General features: G+C 43.2%; 1 protein-coding gene and 2 non-coding genes across 4 annotated transcripts in view; all 3 read left to right on the top strand.

The window, feature by feature from the left end:
* Nucleotides 1–23,525, top strand: part of TEX14 (testis expressed 14, intercellular bridge forming factor) — a 95,673-nt gene that overhangs the window by 16,356 nt on the left and 55,792 nt on the right. For both annotated transcript variants that reach the window (XM_032871933.1, XM_032871934.1), the window contains exons 3-5: nt 17,458–17,572; nt 20,705–20,870; nt 21,315–21,451. In XM_032871933.1, the coding sequence (XP_032727824.1) occupies nt 17,458–17,572; nt 20,705–20,870; nt 21,315–21,451 (418 nt within the window). The remainder of the gene's footprint in view (nt 1–17,457; nt 17,573–20,704; nt 20,871–21,314; nt 21,452–23,525) is intronic.
* LOC116876117 lies at nt 3,098–3,312 on the top strand. Its single transcript, XR_004384337.1, has one exon. It is a non-coding gene; the product is annotated as a small nucleolar RNA U3 (small nucleolar RNA).
* On the top strand, nt 16,882–17,096 carry LOC116876115. Its single transcript, XR_004384335.1, has one exon. It is a non-coding gene; the product is annotated as a small nucleolar RNA U3 (small nucleolar RNA).

Here is a 23,525-nt window from a genome sequence, read left to right on the forward strand (position 1 = left end):
AAAAAAAGTTCATCCCCAGTCAACCTTTCTTAAAATTTGTAAGAAGTGCCTAAATTATTTCTCACTGCTCCTCAGACAGTGCACCCCAATTCCCCCTTTTCTTCCTTGGCGACTTCTGCAACCCACCCCCCCCACCCTGTACTTCTATTGCCTACTTCTTTACTTATGGGTTTACTTTAGTCAGGTCAGTTTATTAAGTTTTACCTAGTTCTAGACTTGGGCAAAACACAAAGAACCTCTTTTGTGGGTTACATGGGAGAAGATAAGAACTTACAAGATACAGAAAGGTGGAATGTCAGTGCTTAAGGCAGCAGGAGATAGCCTTGTGGCATGGGTGAGCCACTTAACATTCTAAGTTTCCATTTCCTCAGACTCTTAGAGTTAGTTCTAAGATTAAACGGGGTGATCTATGTAAAGGGTTTAGTATAAAGCCTGGAACATATTAACGTACTAGAGAAATGATAAGGGTTTTTTGGTTTTGTTTCTTTTTTTTTTTATTTGTCTCTTTTTTAATGAACGAGAGAAATCACATTTAAGTCCATTTTTTGGTGGGGGATGGGTGGGTAAAGGTGTGCAACCTGTCAGACTCACCTGGCAAGTTATTTAAACAAATAATAATAAGACTTATTTAGATTGAATTTTATTTATTTTGATACTGAGCAGCACCAAGAAGAAAACTGAAAAAGTTGTGGTCTCTGTTTAGATAGGCCTGATAATATTTAAAATAAAGGTGATACAATTTAAGATTCAAAAATTATAAATAATATGAATATGTACATAATTACCAATTAAAGCAGAACCCCCAACACCCCAAATCCCCAAAGTAAGCACACTACACTTGTTATTTTTTTCCTAATTAAAAAATAAAGGGGGATGCCTGGGTAGCTCAGTCAGTTAAGCATCTGCCTTTGGCTCAGGTCTGATCTCAGGGTCCTGGGATTCAGCCCCTTGTCGGGCTTCCTGCTCAACGAGGAGTCTGCTTTTCTCTCTCCCTCTGCCCCTCCCCACCATTTGTGCTCACTCTCTCTCTCAAATAAATAAATAAAATCTTTAAAAAAATGAAGGGGAAAATTGCTTTTCAAAATAAATTTCCAGTCGATTCCTCGTTAGTATAGTGGTGAGTATCCCCGCCTGTCAAAATAAATTTCCAGATTCCCCCATTTAAGACTGGCTTGGTTTCATGAGCACCCTATGAAGGCACACACACGAGTTGTTTCTTTCCACAATGTCAGCTTTATTCAAGCATAAAGCAAAGTTAAATCACAATTATAAAGCTGTTCAGGATTCCAAACTCAAAGACAGTTCACCATGGGATTAAACTTGGCTGCTTTTTTTTTTTTTTTTTTTTTTTATTTTTTTATTTTATTTTTTTTTTTGACAGAGATCACAAGTAGGAAGAGGGGCAGGCAGGGGGGGGGGGGGGGGAAGCAGGCTTCCTGCTTGAGCATAGAGTCAGATGCAGGCTGGATCCCAGGACCCTGAGATCATGACCTGAGCTAAAGGCAGAGGCTTAACCCACTGAGCCACTCAGGCGCCCCTAAGCTTGGCTTCTTATACAGCACACAGACAGGACAGAATACAAGCCCCACAACACACAAGATACACAGAAGGGTGCAGAAAGTTAACCAACCAAATGCAAAGTCAGTCCATGGGTGTGCAGTAGAGATAAGGCCTCCATCTGGTCCGAGTCAGCGCTGGGCACTTACTGCTTCTGATGTTCAAACAGTGCAAGATCTCTGTTGTGTTTGGAGATCAACCCGGCAGACCTTTGGGGGGCAGTTGCCTTTTTCAAGTGGTCAGACATAGGGGGGTCAGGTCTGAAGAGTCTGACTGTCTCCTGCCAAAATTCTTCCTTGTTAAAGGGATTTAATCAGTTTTGGGTCTCTGCAGACCTCCTCTGGTTCTAGCTGTTATCAGTTCTGGGGTGTCAGCTGAGATTGGTGAAGCAATATTTTCTAGCTGCAGTACCTTAACTGCTTGTGTCATTGCTTGACACAGGCTCCTGCTTGATATGAGCGACTCCATTTTGCTCTCTACACCTGGATACACTGTTTTGAAAACCCAAATCTTGAAAGAAAGAAAAAAGAAAAAGAAAAAAGAAAAAAAATAAGGGGCACCTGGGTGGCTCAGTTGGTTAAGTATCTGCTTTCTGCTTGGGTGGTGATCCCGGGGTTCTGGGATCAAGCTCTGCATCAGGCTCCCAGCTCAGCAGGGAGCCTGCTTCTCCCTCTCCTACTCCCCCTGCTTGTGTTCCCTCTGGCTATGTCTCTATCAAATAAATAAAATCTTGGGGAAAAAAAAGGGGGAGGAGGGAGGGTGGAATGAAGGAGAGAGTGAGAGAAAGGAAGGAAGGAAGGAAAGAAGGAAGGAAAGGAGAAAGAAAAAAAAAGAAAAAAACCTATCCAGGTGAATTATGTGCCTCTCAAGTCCACAGACAAGTTAGTAACCAGGAGCTGGTCTCTAAGTAAAAATGTCAATTTAGGGGCGCCTGGGTGGCTCGGTGGGTTGAGCCTCTGCCTTCAGCTCAGGTCATGATCTCAGGGTCCTGGGATCAAGCCGTTCATTGGGCGCTCTGCTCAGCAGTGAGATTGCTTCCCTTCCTCTTTCTCTGCCTACTTGTGATCTCTCTCTCTCTCTCTCTCTCTCTGTCAAATAAAATCTTCTAAAAAATGTCAAATTAATTTACTATTAGCTTTCCAAATTTATGGTCTTAGAGGTTCCAAAAAAAATCAAAAAAGAAAGAAAAGAAAGAATTCTCACCCGAAGACGGGGAGTGTAATCCGAGATGTAGGACTAATTGGCGCCCCCTAGCGCACCCTTATCTTAAAGTAGTCCGGAAGTGTTTGCGGCAGAAAGACAAGCTTCTGATTGGCTGTCGGTCCGTAATAGGCTAATTAGAAAGTAGAAGACTTAGTTTTCTTTAAGAAAAAAGACTCTTAAGAGTATTCAGAGTGTTTTAAAAGGTGGTGTATAAAAAAATACTTTGAAAATATGTTTATGTGATATTTCTAAAATGGAAGAATGTGGGGGGAAATGTCGCCATCAAAGAGAAGTGTGCGGCTGCCATAGACCTAGCCGAGGCCAAAGGCAGGAAGTTAAGACTATACTTTCAGGGATCATTTCTATAGTTCGTTACTAGAGAAGTTTCTCTGAAATTGTATAGTACCCAGAACCACGAGGAGGAGGTGTAGTATTTCTTCCTGAGCGTGAAGCTGACTGTGGGTGTTGTGGTGTGCAACAGCTCTTAGTCATTGATGATCGTTCTTTCTCTCTCTTGCAGAGGTTAGAAGGAAGGAATGCCGTCTGAGTGGTTCTGGTAGGTTTTCTTGCTGGTAAATAAAAACAGAAACAAAGTCTGGGTTGTTGCCTGGACAAGTAGTTACTTGGAGATAGCTTTGTGCGGTTTTTTTGTTTTTAATTTTTTTTCTTGTAAGGTTATTTTTTGCTTATGTGGCTTTTTGTTTTTGTTTCTGAGAGTAAGGGAAGAATTTACTTTTAGTATTTGGGTGTGGAAAAAGTGGGGGTAGTTTTGTTTACCTATAGTTTTGTTTAGGAGTGGTGGATTGTCTATTGAAAGGAGGGTGGAGGCACTTGGGTGGTTCAGTAGGTCTAGTGTCTTTAACTCAAGTCTTACCCTGTGGGGCTCTTTGCTTAGCTGGGAGTCTACTTGCCGCTCCTCCTGCTTGTTGGGGGTATGCTCTGTCAAGTACATAAGTAAAAACTTAAGAAAAAGAACGGGGGGGGGGGGGATGGCTTTGATCTGCTTTGTGGTTTAAGGTTAGTTACTAACAGCTCTGTGGCAGTTAGATTGGGGCAGGGTTGAGGTGGCAAGTGTAAGGCCTGGTTTGGGCACCTACTGCATTCATCTAGACAGTAGGGAAGGTCGTGATGGTGATGAAGCAAGAGAAGCTGACTAGATTTGAAAGAAATTTAATATTGGCAGCATTTGCGGGATTGATTCAGTTTGAGTGAGGGATAATTGTCAGTTTTCATGGCTTGAGCAAATGGTTCCTTATGTTAAAATGGGGAGAATGGAGGAGTTAAGATGGGGAGAATGGAGGAGTAACTGAATTAGGTAGGGCAATGTGGTGGGAAGTGATGGTAGAATTAAGTTTAGGGCACATTTAGGAGAAATTTCTGACCTTTAACAGACAGAAATCCCAAAGCAGACTGAGAAGGGGGAGCCAAACAGGTACGATGGAAACCAGATGAATATGCTTGAGCAAAGCCAAGGAAAGAAAGTGGGATAGAGAAATGTGTAGAAAGCATATGAGAGATTAAGATACAGCTAGAAAGGTATCCATGGCATTTAGTGGTAACCTTATTGGTCTTGTGGTAGTTAGAGAAACTGGTTTGGGATGGGGTGATCAATGAAGGGTTGTGAAGGCTTGCCACTGGGTGGAAAGAGCTCCCAGAAGATCAAGCTGTGATGGAAAGTATAGAGATGGGTATGCATTGGAGGGGGGAGGAGATGTAGGATGTGGGTTGTAGATAGGGACATGGGAGAATTAAAGATGGGGAACATGGGGCACTTGGGTGGCTCAGTCCATTGAGCATCTGCCTTAGGCTCAGGTCGTGATCCTAGAGTCCTGGGATAGAGCCCTTCGTTGGACTCCCTGCTTAGTGGGGAGTCTGATTCTCCCTCCCCACCCCCCATGCACTCTCTCTCCTCTCTCAAATAAATAAATATTAAAAAAAGAAAATAAAGGTGGGAGAACAAGTCTGAGAGCAGATGGAAGGACTGGATAGAGCAGGAGAAACAGATTTAGGAGAGAGTTGTTTCCAGGGTCAGGACTTTTGAGTTGGCCAGAGTTGATGTGGAGTACAAAGGTAGGCAGTTCGTCTGTGTAATGAGACCATAGTGAGGGTTTTTCAAATGATAGCTTCTAGTTCTGTGCCCAGTGTGAGGCAAAATCTTTGCTGAGGGAGGCTGGTGAGGAAGGGTAGGAGAGATGAGAAGAAAGAAGGAATGAGGGGTGCTGGGCTGACTGGGTCAATAGAGCATGCAACCTTCGATCTCAGGGTTGTGAATTCGAGCCCACGTTGGGTGTAGAGATTACTTAAACCTAAAAGAAATAGAAAGAAAAGAATGAAAAGAAAGAAGGAAAGAAAGGGGGAAAAAAAGGAAAAGAAAAAGAAAAAACGTCGTATCTCCTGAGAGTGCTGAGAGTGTGCCTCCTTTCCTTCCCTGCTGTTAAAACTTTGAGATTGCTTCCTGGTCTCAGAAGTACCTTCCCAGATCACAGTTAATTTCTCTTTCTTCCACTCTAGCTATGTACCATGTATTTCCTACTTGATTTTCTCCTTTGGGATCTACAGTGGCCAAGCTTTCACTTTAGTTCTTGGTCATCTTTAAAGGTTGAGGGCTGTGAGGTAAGTGTATGCTCTAGAGTTGACACCTTGGTCTGCTATTTACTAGCTGTGAGTTCTGGTGAAATTTCTTTTTTTTTTTTTTTCCTTTTTTCAAGATTTTATTTATTTTTTTTGACACAGAGATCACAAGTAGGCAGAGAGTCAGGCAGAGAGATGGGGGAAGCAGGCTCCCTGCTGAGCAGAGAGCTGGATGCAGGGCTTGATCCCAGGATCCTGAGATCATGACCTGAGCCTAAGGCAGATGCTTAACCCACTGAGCCACCCAGGCGCCCCCTGGAGAAATTTCTTAAGTCTGTTCCTCTAACGCAGGTAGCATGTAGTAATAATAGCATCAACACATGGGATTGTTGTAAGTGTCCAATTAAATAAAGCAAGTATAGTGGTTGACTGCTTCCTTCCCTCATTCTGAAAAAGTCCTTCCCTTGAATGAGAAATCCCTGTCTCTTCCACAGTCTTGCCTATTAGCAACTCGATCCACCAGGTTTTTTTTTTCCAGGCACAAACCAACTTTGAAACCTCTTTCCCTCACCCGCCCTCACCAAGTCCATCAGTCTATCCTATTGACTTGTCTTCCAGAATGGCCCAAGTTTCTCCTTTCTTGCTAAGAAGGCCACTTGCTTTGCAGTGGCCTCAAAACTGGTCTTCACAGCTATAAACCTGTTGGTGGCTTCCCTTCACACTTAAAATCCAGACTCCCCTGACCTCAACCTTGCCTAGAAAACCCTCAGATATCTGGCCCCTGCCTGCACCTCACCTCTCCCTCATACCCTGATACTCATACCCTGAACAGCTCTCTAGCTGTTTTCAAGTTGCTGGAATATACCACTTTGTTCCCTTCTTTGAATCTTTGCATTAATTGTTTTCTCTGTGTAAATGTAACCTCCAAAGAGGGCCTTCTTTGACCACCCAAATCTAAAGTAGACACCAATCTCTCTCAGTTTCAGCATTTAAAATCCTTGGCATGCCTCATTATCTAACATTGTCTTGGGTGTTTGTTGCTGTCGTCTCTCTCCCTCACTAGAATGTAAACTCAGAGTGAGAGTAGGAACCTTTACTCACCTCCATACCTCTGTATGCTCAGTACCTGAAATAGTATTTTAGTACATAACAAAGCGGGATAAAGGTGAAGGTGACTTACCAGCTCTGCTATTTAACAGCTGTGTGACTTTTGGCAATTTACGTAATCTGTGTCTTAGTTTCTCCATCCATAAAACTAGGACGACTAACAACTGTGTTTATCTAATATGTAAGGCACTTAGAATGATGCCTGGTACCTGGAAAGCCCTCACTACGTAGTAGTTAGTAGTGTTAAGAGTTGGCACTCAAGTTGTAGCAGGCACATAAGGGGTGCAGGAATACCTGGCTCTGGGGTTCCCAAAGGCAGAGAAACAAGTGGTGGTAGAATAAGAAAGGAATTTATTTCAGTGAAGTCACCATTGGGAAGACAGCAAACTAGTGTCTAAGACTAGTGTCTATGATCTCCAAAATGCCCAAAATACTTCCAGGTTTATATAAAGAAAATGGAAGGCAAAGGTGGGTGGTGGGTACATCCAGATGGCCAGTGAAGGTTAAAAGGATCACTGTCCTGGCGTCAATCCCGGGTGGGTCTTGTTGGCTCAGGGCAATCATGGTTGCTTGAGGGAGTAGTTTTGGTTCCCAACACGTTATGTTTTTTTTCTGCAGGGTCTTTTGCCTGAGTTAAGAGATAAATTGGAACAAAAACCTTATTTGGAAAGTTTGAGGTCATGGGCACCTGGGCTGGCTCAGTCAGTAGAGCTGATGATTCTTCATCTCTGGGTTGTAAGTTTGAGCCCTACATTGGATGGGGAGATTACTTAAAAGTAAAATCTTAAAAAAAAAAAAAAAGTTTGAGGTAAAATGGAGGCAGGCAAAGTCCTCTTTCAAAGTAATAATGTCAGCTCCACCAAACTAATTTTATTTTAGAAACTCAAAAGGTGAGGTAACTGGCTGGTTCAGTCAGTAGAGCAACTCTTAATCTCAGGGTTGCCAGTTTCAAGCCCCATGTTGGGCACTGAACTTACTCAAAAAATGCATACTTACATACATACTCAAAAAGTGTGAACAGGTAGTGTAGAAAACTGCACTACCCCAAAACCCCAAAGGCTTTGTTTTTCAGCATTGGTTCTCAGCCACCAGGTTCCCCTTCCTGCCACAGTCATGGTGCCCTGTCTGTAATTGACCAGCGTTAGAAAGTCAAGCTCTTAGGACTGCGATTTCATGCAACTGCAATTGTTCACTGATCTCTTGAATCACCTTGCTTCTTCTTCTTCTTCTTTTTAATCTTTTTTAATTTTTTTATAAACATATAATGTATTTTTATCCCCAGGGGTACAGGTCTGTGAATCGCCAGAATCACCTTGCTTCCTACTAGTAAAGGCCTGTCATTTCCTTTTGCTTTCAGGGGTGAGGCTGCTTTACTAGATCTGTGGAGGGAATGCCTCCCGGGCTTTAAAGAGGCGCTGTTGGGGCACCTGGGTGGCTCATTGGGTTAAAGCCTCTGCCTTTGGCTCAGGTCATGATCTCAGGGTCCTGGGATTGAGCACCATGCGGGGTCTCCACTTGCAGGAAACCTGCTTCCTCCTCTCTCTGCCTGCCTCTCTGCCTACTTGTGATCTCTGTCTGTCAAATAAATAAAATCTTTTTTAAAATAAATAAATAAATAAAGAGGCGGGCTGTGGCTGGCTGTCATTCAGTATTATGTTAATTAAGCATGGCCCTTAATTTTTAAAAGATTTTATTTATTTATCACTCTCTCTATCTGAGAGAGAGAGAGCGTGCACACACACTAGAGAGAGCACTAGTGTGTGAGTAGGGGAGAGGGACAGAGGGAGAAGCAGACTCCCCGCTGCGCTGGGAGCTGCCATGCTGGACTCAATCCTGGGACTACCAGGATACCCCTGCTTGTACTCTCTATCTCTGTCAAATATTTTTTTTTTTTTTAAAGATGAGAGAGCAAGCACGGGAGAACACAAGCAGGCAGAGCGGCAGGCAGAGGCAGAGAGAGAAGCAGGCGGGACTCAATCCCAGGACTCTGGGATCATGACCTGAGCCGAAGGCAGCGGCTTAACCAACTGAGCCACGCAGGCGTCCTGGAAGTCTTCTTTTTTTAAAAAGAGTTGTTTGCGTAATCACTTGAGCCCCAGGCACCACAGAGTCATTATTATTATTTTTTTTTTTTACTGTTGAGTGAATGAAGAAGACAGGGAGGGATAAGAATTAAAGATGTATTCCTACTGACAGTATTTCCATTCCTTTTCCATCTTTATTTTTACATACTCCAACAAATGCCCAGATGAATCTGAGTATAATCACATACCCAGTTAAATAATTTGGTCATTTCCAGGTAAAACCATTTACACCCAAACTCGGCACCATTGTCCACAGCTCCAGGGTTCTCTTGCTGACAGGTCCTATGGTACAGAGCTGAATGCTTTGGTGTAGCACCTCCACTGTTAACATCTGTGAAAGAGGGACCCAGGAGTTTCTGCAGTTTTGAGAGATGAGAAGGGTAATCACAGTTCTGGAAGCTGAAAGTCTCGGGCTCAAAGGCTGAAAAATCTTTCCTTTAAAAAGCAGACATCTGGGGTGCCTGGGTGGCTCAGTAAGTTAAGCGTCTGCCTTCAGCTCGGGTCATGATTCCCAGGGTCCTGGGATCGAGTCCACTCTCTGCTCAGTTGGAAGCCTCCTTCTCCCTTTCCCACTCTTCCTGCTTGTGTTCTCTCTCTCCCTGTGTCTCTCTGTCAAGTAAATAAAATCATAAATAAATAAACAAGAGACATTTGACAGGGGCTGCAAAAAGTTGGCAAATCTAATTCTACATGTGAGTGAAATCATATGGTATTTGTCTTTTTCTGACTAACTTATTTAGCTTAACATTATGCTCTCTAGTACCATCCATGTTGTTGCAAATGGCAATATTTCGTTTTTTAAAAAGATTTTATTTATTTTATTTATTTGACAGAGATAACAAGTAGGCAGTGAGGTAGGCGGGGGGGCCGGGAAGCAGGCTCCCCACTGAGCAGAGATCCTGATGCTGGGCTCGATCCCAGGACCCTGAGATCATGACCTGAGCTGAAGGCAGAGGCTTTACCCACTGAGCCACCCAGGATCCCCTATTTCATTCCTTTTTATAGGTGAATAATATTCCTTTATATATGTATACTACCTCTTCTTTATCCATTCATGAATCAGTGGGTGCTTGGAATGCTTCCATGTCTTGGCTAATGTAGATAAGGCTGCTATAAACATTGGAGTACATATATCCCTTTGAATCAGTGTTTTTGTATTCTTTGGGTAGATAACCAGGAGTGCGATTGCTGGATTGTAGGGTAGTTCCATTTTTAACTTTTTTTCTTTTAAGATTTTATTTATTTTTTGGCAGAGAGAGAGAGAGAGAGAGCGAGAGAGGGAATACAGCAGGGCAAGTGGGAGGGGGAGAAGCGGGCTTCCTGCAGAGCAGGGATCCCAATGCAGGGCTCTATCCCAGGACCCAGGGATCATAACCTGAGCCAAAGGTATATGCTTAATGGACTGAGCCACCCAGGTGTCCCCATTTTTAACTTTTTTTTTTTTTTAAGATTTTACGTATTTGTTCATGAGAGGCAGAGGAAGAAACAGGCTCCCTACTGAGCAGGGAGCCTGACACAGAACTGAATCCCAGGTCCCCAGAATCATGACCTAAGCTGAAGGCAGATGCTTAATCATCTGAGACACCCAGGCATCCTTTTTTTTTTTTTTTTTAACTTTTTGAAGAACCTCCATACTGTTTTCTTAAGTGTCTGTGCCAGTTTGCATTAACACCAACAGTGCAGGAGGGTCCTTTTTCTTCAAATCTTCACCAATGCCTGTTGTTTCTTTCATTGTTGATTTTAGCATTCTGAGGTAGGAGGTGAAATCTCATTGTAGTTTTGATTTGCATTTCCCTGATGGTGAGTGATGATGGTGAACATTTTTTCGTGTGCCTGTTGGCCACCTGGATGTCTGGAGAAATGTGTATTCATGTCTACTGCCGATTTCTTTTCTTTTTCTTTTTTTTATAAAGATTTTACTTATTTATTTGACAGACAGAGATCACAAGTGGGCAGAGAGGCAGGCAGAGAGAGAGGGGGAAGCAGGCTCCCCGCCAAGCAGAGAGCCCGACATGGGGCTCCATCCCAGGACTCTGAGATCATGACCTGAGCCGAAGGCAGAGGCTTTAACCCACTGAGCCACCCAGGCGCCCCTACTGCAGATTTCTTAATTGGATTATTTGTTCTTTGGATGTTGAGCTGTTTACGTTCTTGATATCTTTTGGATACTGACCCTTTATCAGATATGTCATTTGCAAATATCTTCTCCCATTCTATAGGTTGCCTTTTAGTTTTATTGATTGTTCCCTTCACCATGCAAAAGTTTTATTACTTTAATGAAATTAGTTTATTTTTGCTTTTGTTTCCCTTGCCTCAGGAGACATATCTAGAAAAAAGTTGCTATAGCTGATGTCAAAGAGTTTGCTGCCTGTGATCTCTTCTAGGGTTTTTATTGTTTCAGGTCTCACTTTTAGATTGGTAATCCATTTTGAATATATTTTTGTTATGGTTTAAGAAAGTAATACTTGGGTGCCTGGGTGGCTCAGTCAGTTAAGTGTCTGACTGTTGGTTTTGGCTCAGGTCATGATCTCGGGGTCATGAGATCGAGCCCTGTGTTGGGTTCTATGCTCGGTGTAGAGTCTGCTTAAGATTCTCGGGGCGCCTGGGTGGCTCAGTGGGTTAAAGCCTCTGCCTTCGGCTCAGGTCATGATCCTGGGGTCCTGGGATCGAGCCCCGCATCAGGCTCTCTGCTTGGTGGGAAGCCTGCTTCCTCCTCTCCCTCTCTCTGCCTGCCTCTCTGCCTGCTTGTGATCTCTGTCAAGTAAATAAATAAAAATCTTTAAAAAAAAAAAAAAGATTCTCTCTCTCCCTCTTCCTCTGTCTGTCCCCCTGCCACATTGTTCTAGCTTGTGCACCCTCTCTCTCTCAAAAAAAAAAAAAAAAAAGTGGTCTAGTTTTTTTTCTTTTGCATGTTGCTATCTGGTTTCCCCAATACCATTTGTTGAAGAGACTGTCCTTTTCTCATTGGATATCCTTTCCCGCTTTGATGAAGGTTAATGTACTGTATAGTTATGGGTTTATTTCTGGGTTTTCAATTCTGTTCTATTGATCTATGTGACTATTTTTGTGCCAGTACCATACTGTTTTGACTAGCTAGTAAACAATAAATGGGTCAGCTAGGACATAAAAGAAGAAATAAAAAAGTATATGGAAACAAATGAAAATGAAACCACAGAAGTCCAAAACATTTGGGATGCTGCAAAAGTGGTTCTAAGAGTGAAGCTGATAACAATACAGGCCTATCTCAAGAAGCAAGAAAAATCTCAAATGAATAACGTAACCTTACACCTAAAGGAGCTAGAAAAAGAAGGAACAAAACCTAAAACCAGCAGACGGAAGGAAATAATATAGAGTAGAAATAAGTGATAAAGAAACTAAAAAAATAATGAAAGAGCAATGAAACCAGGAACTTATTTATTTATTTGTCAGAGAGAGAGAGCTAGTGAGCACAAGCAGAGGGAGTAGCAAGCAGAGGGAGAAGCAGGCTCCCTGCTGAGCAAGGAGCCTGATGTGGGACATGATCCTGGGATCGTGACCTGAGCCAAAGGCAGTTGCCCAACTGACTGAGCCACCCAAGTGTCCCCAGGAGCTGGTTTTTCGAGGAAAAACAAATTGATAAAATGGATAAACCTCTTGCCCAACTTTATAAGAAAGAAAGAGAACTCAAATAACGTCACAAATGAGAGAAGAGATAACAACACCACAGAAATACAGACAACTATAAGAGAACATAATTACGAAAAACTATATGCCAACAAATTGGACAACCTCTAAGAAAGGATAAATTCCTAGAAACATATAAACTACTAAAACTGAAACAGGAAGAAATAGAAAATTTGAACAGACTGATAACCAGCAAAGAAATTGAATCAGTAATCAAAAAAACTCCCAATACCAGGTGCCTGGGTAGATTGGCTCAGTCGTTAAGTGGCTGCCTTCAGCTTAGGTCATGATCCCAGTGTCATGGGATCAGAGCTCCTTGCTCAGTGGGAAGCCTGCTTCTCCCTCTTCCACTTCCCCGCTTGTGTTCCCTCTCTTGCTGTGTGTCTCTCTATCAAATAAATAAATGAAATCTTTAAAAAACAAACAGACAAACAACTCCAAACAGTGGTGGTTGGCTGGCTGGCTCAGTCAGTAGAGTGTGAGACTCCTGATTTTGGAGTTGTGAGTTTAAACCCCATGTTGGGTGTAGAGATTACTTAAAAGTAAAATCTTTATTTTTAAGAAAAGATTTTATTTATTTGTGAGAGAGAGAGCACGCATGCATAAGCTGGGGGAGAAGCAGGCTCCCCTCCCCACTGAGCAGGGAGCCCGATGTGGAGCTGAATCCCAGGACTCTGGGATCATGACCTGAGACGAAGGCAGACGCTTAACCGACTGAGCCACGCAGGTGCCACTACATAATGGGTTTTTAATATTCAAAGTGGGATTTCTGGCTCCAGCTTTTCATAGGTATTGCCCCATTGCTTTCCAAAAGCATTGTAACACTTGACATTCCTAATAGCATTTAGGAAAGTGTCTTTTCCCACCTCTTCTCAAATTCTGAATGTTTTCTCATTTTTTATTTTCTTCAAGCTTCGAATTTATCTTTTTTATCCCATTATTCAACTCAAGGCACCATTTTATGTTGGTTTATTGACTACTGCAGAGTAAGGTGAAATATCCATCCTTCCTATACACACATTATTTATTCTCTTATTCCCTTTACACCCCATCATTCCGCTTTCTCCCAAAGCTATCTAGGTTTCCTGCTCTCATAAATTAATACTTTATCTCCCCTTTTTGTTTAATGCTGTGAAAGCATTGTTTAGTGAGGAAAGCTTGCAATTTTGAGCAACAAGGGTGAGGAATTAAGATGAGAGGGAGATGTATGCTGTAGTGTAGAGACTTTGGAGCCAGATTGTTGTGTGATCTCTGGCAAATTGCCCACCCACTCTACATGTCGGGTTTTTTTGTCCATAAGACTGTGATAATAGTACCTTCCTCCTTTCGTACGGTACTATTGTGAGGATTGCATTAGGATGGTGCCTGGCACACATCCTTGTTAATATCAGGTCTTGCTTCCTGGGAGGACCAGAGATTAGGTGACTGACCCATCTGGAGGCTCCAGACTAAAAAGGGTTGTCATTAGGACTTCAACACTCAAACCTAAGTGTTTTGACCTTTTTAGTCCAGTCTTTGTAACATGTCAAAGTTGCCTTTGGTCACTTCTTGGGGGACTTATTTTGGTCACCTTTATATCAGTCACAACGTGACTACAGTGGGCTGGCCTGAAATAAATATTTGTTGAATGAGTGAATTAGTGAATAAATGTTTTCTACTAGGAAATTACCAAAAGGCTGTTATGTAAATTGTGGGGACAGTGGTTTTCTACCTATTTTTCTCTACAGCCATTTGTATCTTCTCAAGAATTGTTGGTCTGCCTCTCTAAGTGCCTCCCTAAGCCTTTGGAGGCCATGGTTGATTTAATTTCTTACTTCATGAGCTCCAGGAATTAACCAGTCTGCTTCCCTAAACTGTAGTTTCTTCCTATCAAGTAGTATGAATAATCTATGATTTTATAAATTATGCAGCTTCAGGTATATGGAAGCAGGCAGAAGACAGGAGACTCTTGGGTCACAGAATTGAGTGATAGTTTTGGTTTTTTTTTTTTTAAGGTTTTATTTATTTGACAGACAGATCATAAGTAGGCAGAGGAAGGCAGAGAGAGAGAGGGAAGCAGGCTCCCTGCTGAGCAGAGAGCCTGATGCGGGGCTCCATCCCAGGACCCCATGATCACCACCTGAGCCGAAGGCAGAGGTTTAACCCATTGAGCCACCCAGCCGCCCCCAGAATTGAGTGATAGTTTATTACTCATAACAACAACAGTAGTTAGACTTTTAGTTTTTTTGGTGCTGGTTGCTCAAGCCCTAATTCCCACAGAGCCGTGCAAAGAGCTATATAACATTGCACATGTGGTGGGTTGCTGTATGCAGAAGCACCCTGGGCTTATTTTCCATTATGGACAGTGTACCCTTTGCTCCAAAAGAAACTGTTATCTTTATTATACTGGACAGTGAGCATGCCTGCCTTTGGTCTAAAAGAAGATACTGTATTTTCCAAAGTCTGGTATATAAACATCTTCAAAAAATAGTGTAGAACACAGAGCAGTTAGTGCCTTGCTTTCCTGATTTGGAGACATAGGAGCCATCTGTGGAGAATTGTCTTCCCACATTGTTCTTTGCTGCTCTCCTCTATCTACTCTTAGGCTAGCTAGGTCAAGTCAGTTTACCTGGTACTGAAGAGAGAGAAATTTGGCAGTTCTGCCCTGAAGGTTAGGGGACACAGCCTGGGAGGGAAGAAGACATGCCACACATACTTGTAACATAGTGAGACCTGAGCAGTAAGAAATGTGAACCCCACTAGCACTGCTCTCAGCAGGAACACTGATCCTTTTTTTTTTTTTAAGATTTTATTTATTTATTTCACATACACACACACACACATACACATCACAGGTAGGCAGAGACCAGGCAGAGAGAGAGGGGGAAGCAGGTTCTCCACCGAGAGCTGGATGTGGGGCCCAATCCCAGGAATTCATGACCTGAGCTGAAGGCAGAGGCCCAACCCACTGAGCCAGGTGCCCCAAGAACACTGACCCTTCATACTAGATTTCTCCAGTCTGATGCTGTTGACTGATCCTCCTTTTTGAAACTCTTATCTCCCTTGTCACTGTGACCCACTTGTTCAGGTTTTTCTCTTACCTCTTTTGGTTTCCTTTTCTCCCTACTTTTTGGCTTTGTCCTTTCAACTTGCCCCTTAAAATATTAGTGGACTCCAGGACTCCATCCTCAACTGTCTATTTAGGTAAAATGTTTTGTGACTTTAAAATGACAGATTACAATGTTAAGGACCCTAGTCTTGCCCAGTTCTCTACACTGGACACCTTTGCTTAGATTCATTCTTTTAGTACCAGGTGTTTGGAATATTTTGAGTATACAAGGTCATTTCATAGTCTCTGCCCTTCCCAGACATAGTCTCACGCAAAGAGCAGGCATTAATCAAATAATCTCACAGAAAGAGCTGGGGCACCTGGGTGGCTCAGTGGGTTAAAGGCTCTGCCTTCGGCTTGGGTCACGGTCCCAGGGTCCTGGGATGGAGCCCCACATTGGACTCTCTGCTCAGGGAGTCTGCTTCCTCCTCTCTCTGCCTGCCTCTCTGCCTACTTGTGATCTCTGTCTGTCAAATAAATAAATAAAATCTTAAAAAAAAAAATCTCGCAGAGAAGATGTTGGATCTGATTAAGGAGGTCAGGGAACTGTTCCCTGAGACAATGACACTTGGACAGATGTCTTAATGATGAACTGCAGTTAAGCTGGGGAAGGGATTGGGAGAGAACTCCTGTCTGAGGGAAGAGTTTTTTGCAAAGACTCTGTGGCAGAAGGGAATATGGTAAGCAAAAAGGCTGAAGTTCAGTATGACTGAAGTGAAAGGGAATCTGGTGCAAAATAAGGCTGGAGACCTGGTGTGTGGTCCAGACCACTGATGGCCTGGTAAGCTATGTGGAGCTTTGTCTTTAGACCAAGAGCTGGGAGCTCCTGAATCTTTTTTTTTTTTTTTTTTAAGATTTTATTTATTTATTTGAGAGAGAGAGAGTATGAGAGGGGGGAGAGTCAGGGGGAGAAGCAGATTCTCCATCAAGCAGGAAGCCTGATGCGGGACTAGATACTGGGACTCCAGGATCGTGACCTAAGCCAAAGGCAATTGCTTAACCAACTGAGCCACCCAGGTTCCCGAGAGCTCCTGAATCTTTAAGCATAATTATGTATTGTTTTGTTTAATCACGTCTTTTATGTAAGTAAAAATTAGTTTATTTGTTTAAAAAAAAATCCCAAAGACCGCGTATATGGCTGGTAATTAGATGGGATTAAGTTTAAAAACCGGGAGTGCTCTGCAAAACTCTCTTTAGCTCGGGTCATGGGTTTCATTATCCACTTAGGTTTCCCTCGCAGGGCGGAGGGACCCACCCACAGTGGGTCTAAACTGAGGCCCGTCCTGGAGTTCCGGCGCGCTTTGCATTCGTCAGCAGTCTACGTAAAACTGACGAGTCGGAACTGCCGGGCAATGGGTGAAAGGGGTGAGTGGGAAAAATACCGTGCGATTGGCTGTTTATGAGCTGCATGTTAATTAGTGATAACTTGAAATGTCTTTTGAAACGTATTGTTCAAAAACGCTTTGTCGAACTTTGATAATGGAACAGTTCTTTGGAAAACACATGCTAATCTACATTTTGAAACGTAGTGACTTTATTTTAAAAAGTCACCATAAGTAAAATGTACATGGTTTTCTTTCACCCCGGAAAGTAGGTAGAACTGATGTTAAGACTATACTTTCAGGGATCATTTCTATAGTTTGTTACTAGAGAAGTTTCTCTGAATGTGTAGAGTACCCAAAACCACGAGGAGGAGGCGTGGCGTTCTCTCCTGAGCGTGAAGCGGGCATTTGGTGTTGCGCTTTGTAACTGCCGTTTGCCATTGATGATCGTTCTTCTTCCCCTTTGGGGGAGTAAGAGGGAGAGAATGCAGTCTGAGTGGTTTTATCTATCAGTAAAGGAAAGTATTTTTGAGAAGGTTTTTGAGAGTGGGGATTTTTTTTTTTTTTTTTCTCGGGGTGTTGAGTGATTTAGGTCTTAAGGTTATTTTCCTTATTTTACCACTTGGTATGCGTGTTTTGGTGTACGCGTGTTTTTGGGAGTACGAGGTTTGTGTTTTTTTTTTTTTAATCTTAGTTGTTTAGGATCGCAGTTAATGTGTGGAGTTAGATGTGGGGATTTTTTAGTTTTGTTCATTTATAATATGTGAAAGGGTTGAGTAGGAGATTTTCTGATAAGAACTTGTCCAGTTTTTATTTCAAAAGTTCTCTGATGTTTGTATTGTTTTTTCAACTTACTTTGCAGGGATTTATGTTGATGCAGTTAATTCTCTGGGCCAGACTGCACTTTTTGTTGCAGCGTTATTAGGCCTTACGAAATTAGTTGATATTCTGGTGGATTATGGATCAGATCCAAATCAGTAAGTACAATAATATCACTATCTAGAAAATAGTATGCTTTTAAGAGGAGTTGGGACATTAGGAAAACAGTTTGAGAAGATACTAAAAGAGCCTTTGCTAATTTATGTCAATGAAATACAGTCGCATAGCTATGTTGGAACATATTTTTAAAAGCTGTTTTACTAGGTCCAGTAAAATAACGGGAACTTAATTGTTATTTATTAAGTAGTACCGTTTGCATATTTCCACTCAGCTTATAATTCGTATGATTCTTAATCAGTTTAACATACCCACCAACCAAATTTATATTTGGGATCACTTAATCAGAATCGCTTGCCTTGCTCTTGTAATTGTGGTCCAGAAGAACCTGTTTCACAGTTGGCTCAACTTTTAATGTGGAACAGTGTAGCACTTTTGCTTTTCAGAGGGCTTTCTGAGGCACCAGCTCACTTGATCTTCACAACCACATCTTCCAAGAGGGAGGGGACAGCAGGTACTTTTACGGTTCCTATTGAACAGAACCAGAAACATGATCCTAGCTGATTTCTACAGGAATTCCAGAATATACTCATAAACGTCATAAAGTAACATTTCCATCTTCTTGCACAAGGAAGCCATGTTTAATATATTTTAAAAAGGTAAAGTATTGATGTTGGAAGATTTTGGGGGTTTTTGTTTTTTATAAGGTTGCTTGCTTAGTAGGAGAAAACTTGGAAGCTTACAAAAGAATAAAGAAAAAACACCAGTTGGTATTAGAATTCTATAACCCAGATATAAATTAATACAGTGAACATTTTACTGTTTCCTTCTAAGACTCATATACACTCTTCTGTCCTGTGTTAATGTTTAATTTCAAAGCTGAGAAAGAAAGGGCTGTCTTTGCAGGTAACAGTGTTATAGGTGGCCACACTGGGAATTCCTGGAGTTCTCAGCAAAAATGCAGCATTTTCCAGTTATCTGCAGTTATGTCTGTTTTGTGGAGGCTTAGAGCTGGATCCCTTAAAGATCAAATCATTCAAAGATTTAATATTCCAGGTTAAGAGTTAAGGCCCAGAAAATTTAAGTGACTGGCCTATAATGGTATGTTAATGGTTAGAGCTGACTGAGACCAGGAGCCCAGGCCTTAAGAACTCAGTTTTGACTTTCCTTTTTCAAAAGTCCCCGTGATGGCAGGGAGAGGTAGGGAAGGATATTGTCAAAGAGGGGAAGCCAATTCCCCTCTTTGTATTTTGTGATAGGACTATTTTCATGTGACTTAAAAAATATCTTTTGATCAAAGTGAAGGGAAATTTTTGGGGGGAGGTTATATTATTAAGTGCTCAAAAGAAATGCTGTGATGACAAGGACCTATTGAACTCATAAAATCAGAATCCTGCGGGTCCAAGTGGAGTAAGTGAGCACAGGCTCTCTCTAAGAAGGGTTAGGCGTTTGTTGCTCCTGGGTAGGAAAGGGAGCCAGGAAGGCCAGATCTTCTAAATTTCCAAAAGGCTTATAATCCCAAAATTTTTTTTAATTAAAGATTTTATATATTTGTGGGGCACCTGAGTGGCTCAGTGGGTTAAGTCTCTGCCTTTGCTCAGGTCATGGTCTCAGGGTCCTGGGATTGAGCCCCGTATCAGGCTCTCTGCTCAGCGGGAAGCCTGCTTCTCCTTCTCTCTCTGCCTGCCTCTCTGCCTACTTGTGATCTATGTCTGTCAAATAATAAATAAAATCTAAAAAAAAAAAGATTTTATATATTTGTTTGAGAGAGTGAGCTGGCGGGGAGAGGCAGACGGAGAGGGAGAAGGAGGCTGCCCACCGAGCAGGGAGGCCAACATGGGGCTTGATCCCAGGACCCTGAGATCATGACCTGAGCTAAAGGCAGATGCTTAACTGACTGAGCCAATGTGACCCTGAAAATCCCAATTTTTAGTGATAAATCTCCCAAATGTTAAATATTATCTATTAATTAATTAAAAAAATTTTTTTTGACACAGAGTGAGAGATCACAAGTAGGCAGAGAGGCAGGCAGAGAGAGAGAGAGGGAGAAACAGGCTCCCCGCTGAGCAGAGAGTTCAATGCAGGGCTCGATCCCATGAGCCCACGATCCCTGAGATCATGCATGACCTGAGCTGAATGCATAGGCTTAACCCACTGAGCCATTCAGGTGCCCCCAATTTTTTTTTAAGTAGGCTCTACACCCAGCACAGCACTTGAACTTAAAACCCCAAGATCAAGGGTCATGTGCTCTACTGACTGAGTCAATCAGGCACCTCTGAGTTGTAGATTCTTCTTTTTTTTTTTTTTTTAAATAAGATTTTATTTATTTATTTGAGAGAGAGCACAAGCAGGGGGAGTGGCAGAGGGAGAGGGAGACTCCGACTCCCCCACTGAACCGGGAGTTCCATGCAGGGCTCCATCCCAGGACCCTGGGATCATAAACTGAGCTGAAGGCAGACGCTTAACCAACTGAGCCACTCAGGCATCCCTGAGTTGTAGATTTTTTTTTTTTTTTAAAGATTTTATTGATTTATTTGACAGACAGAGATCACAAGTAGGCAGAGAGAGAGGAGGAAGCAGGCTCCCCGCCGAGCAGAGAGCCCGATTAGGGGCTCGATTCCAGGACCCTGGGATCACGACCTGAGCCAAAGGCAGAGGCTTTAACCCACTGAGCCACCCAGGCGCCCAAGTTGTAGATTCTTAATCAGATTGCTGGCATCAGGGTTTTGCAGGCCTCTACCATAGGATTGGGAGATAGAGACATTTTCACTTGAGAGGGATGATCTCTGGTTAGGCTGTGCTTCACCACCCTGACTCCAGGACACTACAGACATGAAGAAATTGTTTCAGAGCAGTTAATACCAAGGGACAATGGGAAAAGGAACACCAGATTTAGAACGAGACCCATACCTGGGTATGTATCTCAGTTTTGCCCTTTTGTTTTCTTATCTGTTAATTGGAACATGATACCACCTCGAAGGGTAGAAAGGTAAGGGTGGGAAAAGGGGGTGTGTATAAAGCTCCTATTGGCATAGCCAATACAAATGGTATTATAATCCTCCTCCCAAGGTTGCCTTTGTAGAAAGGGAGCCTGTGTCAGCCGTCGAATCCCCCACCCCGTTCTGTGGAAGGGAGGAGTTTACAGACACTGATACGAGCACCTCCCCTTCCAGCCGCTGCTTTGATGGAAGTACTCCTGTTCACGCAGCAGCATTTTCAGGCAATCAGTGGATCCTCAGCAAACTGCTGGATGCAGGGGGTGATCTTAGACTCCATGATGAAAAGGGTCGAAACCCGCAGACTTGGGCTCTGACATCCGGGAAGGAGCGCAGCACCGAGGTGAGGCCCACTCGGTAACCACAGCCAGGGCAGAGCACTGAGTAGGAATCGGGAGCCCAGGGAGCGGGGAGGAGCTGATCCTGGGGACAGCACAGGGCTTACAGTGGCCTTACCTAATGGCACTGGATACACAGGCCTGGATTGAAGCAAGTTAACCAGCTATAAACTCTCAGGTAAATCTAGTGAATCTTTTTGATCATCCATTCAGTGAGGAGGGAGAACTTTTTGAGGAACCAGAGAGTTGGAGGAAATTATTGCCAAATCACCTCCCTGGAAACATTCCATTCCTGTAAAAAATCACCTGGGCCCTACCCTTTGCAGAGATTTCCCTGTCAGGGAATCCTGGCTCCTCAGATCATTCAGGTCAGACTGTCCCAGGTCCCCTGAAGGCCAGGGTAGCTCTTGGTTCGCTCCAGCATTGAATATCTTCACGGCGTGTTGCAGATGGTAGAGTTCATGCAGCGCTGTGCGTCGCACATGCAGGCCATCATACAGGGTTTCTCCTGTGACCTCCTGAAGAAGATCGACTCCCCGCAGCGGCTCATCTGCGGCCCGCCCCGGTTTGGTGGTCTCATACAGGGGTGAGTGCTGCCTTGAACAGTGTGGGATATTTGGTGTCACCCCAGCCTTCTTTGTAGGAGACCTGCAATGTGGACCACCAAGTTTCCCTCCATATGGGGTCTTGTCTGGCATCTGGCCCACTCTAAGTGGTGAGCCCTGACAGAGAGGCCTTGGCCCCTGCAGAAGCAGCCGGAGGAGCACCTTCTGCTGCCCTGCCCCCATGGAGGAATGTGGGGTGGGGGGAGAGTGGTCTGGGCTCTAGTGGGAGCCACCCTGTGGTTAGTGGTTAGCCAAAAAGGAAATTTGCAGGTCTGAGGAGCCCAGCAGAAAATTCCTTCTCAGCAGAGCAGCCAACTGGCTTTTGTGTCATCTCCCAAACCATGGAAATAATGCTCCTTTATTCCTAAGATTGCAAAAGAACACAAATGCTTAACTTACCTTCCTCAAGCTATTTAAGCTAGTGTGAGAGATCTGATGCTAGCGGGGTGGGCAGCCTCCATGCCCCTGTCACAGCTGCAGGAGGAGGGCCTCAGGCTTCTTTCCATGCTCAACTACCTAGCTCTTTTAAAATTCTTAGGGCTTTGTTGACTTAGGGTTTGTACTCATGGAATCCTTTCCATTTTGATTTTCTCTGATGACATTACTTTCTGTAATCAGGGTTGCTAGACTTGTCACACCTTCACGGGCTCTCTCTTCCTGTCCTTCCCTGAGCAAGTCTGTTTTTCTTCCTATGAGCTGGATATTGCTTCTCAGGAAAGATAAGTTAATTCCCTTGAGGAGCAGTTACTCCTAACTGCTCCTCCTGGGGCCACTCTTGTGGGTCAGTTTCTAGAACAACCTTTTAAAAATGGAAATGGAGTTGTGCCACTCTCTGCTAAAAACACTTTAAGGCATTCTCTGTACCTATCAGGATAAACTCCCAAATCCCTTATCTGATCCTGGAGGCCCTACTGGGTCCAACTCCTGCCACCTCTTTGCCAGCCCTTGCTACTCCCCTTTGTGTGGAGCTCCCTCATTCAGAGTTTGGAGAGACTTGTCTCAGTTTGTAATGATTTTATTTATATATGTTCTTGCCCATTTCTAATAAGACTGAACACTGCCAACTAAGAAAAGGAGGTGAAACTGAACAAGAGACAAAGGCCTTTTATTTAGGGGTGTCAGAATTGCAATTCAGGAAGCACAGATTCTGGTAGCAAGCAGAAAAATGGGGGAAAGTGAGCCTTATTTATGAGAAAGAAGAAGGAGGTGGTAATTATATAACAGATAAAGAAGAGGGAAAAAACCCTGTTAACTAGTGCTAACTGCTTGACTGTTTCTGATTACTCTGTTTTATTGATGTTGTCAAATGAAACTGCCCTTGATAGGCATTTGTTAACTATTCTGTGTTAAAGTTCATACCAACAGTTTTTTTTTTTTTTTTAAGATTTTATTTATTTATTTGACAGAGAGAGAGATCACAAGTAGGCAGAGAGGCAGGCAGAGAGAGGAGGAAGCAGGCTCCCCGCCGAGCGGAGAGCCCGATGCGGGGCTCGATCCCAAGACCCTGGGATCATGACCTGAGCCGAAGGCAGAGGCTTTAACCCACTGAGCCACCCAGGCACCCCTAAAGTTCATACCAACAGTTTTATGGTGTGAATGCCATTTGTTCTGTTGAGTCTTATGGGCAACTGCTTGTAAAACCATTGTTGCTCCTGGAGTTCATCGTTAGAAAGGAAGATGGAGCTTCAAAACAGAGTCTCTCATGACCAGAAATTTTATACAGTTCTACAACACCAAGAGGGCAAGACCCATGTCTGTGTTACTCACTACCAGCCCTTCACTGCTTGTTGGAATGTGGGCCAACCTCAAGGAAAACCAAAATAAAGTATTGAGAAACAACTTCAGTTACTAATCTAGATGTAGCATCTACTTTATAGTTAGATGAAATATTCTTTTTATGGGGTTGGACCGCAGAGTGCCTAATGGGAGTGGAAGTACACACATTCCCCCTTTTTTAATGTAAAGAAACCACCTGAGTCAGTGAGATAAGAAATGGCCTCTCAGATCTGAGTGGGGCCATGTCAGGTAAGATTCCTCACAGGTATGTGTTTACAC

The sequence above is a fragment of the Lontra canadensis genome, unplaced genomic scaffold (assembly GCF_010015895.1).
Source record: "Lontra canadensis isolate GAN:19392208 unplaced genomic scaffold, GSC_riverotter_1.0 scaffold43, whole genome shotgun sequence".
NCBI classification, from domain to species: domain Eukaryota; kingdom Metazoa; phylum Chordata; class Mammalia; order Carnivora; family Mustelidae; genus Lontra; species Lontra canadensis.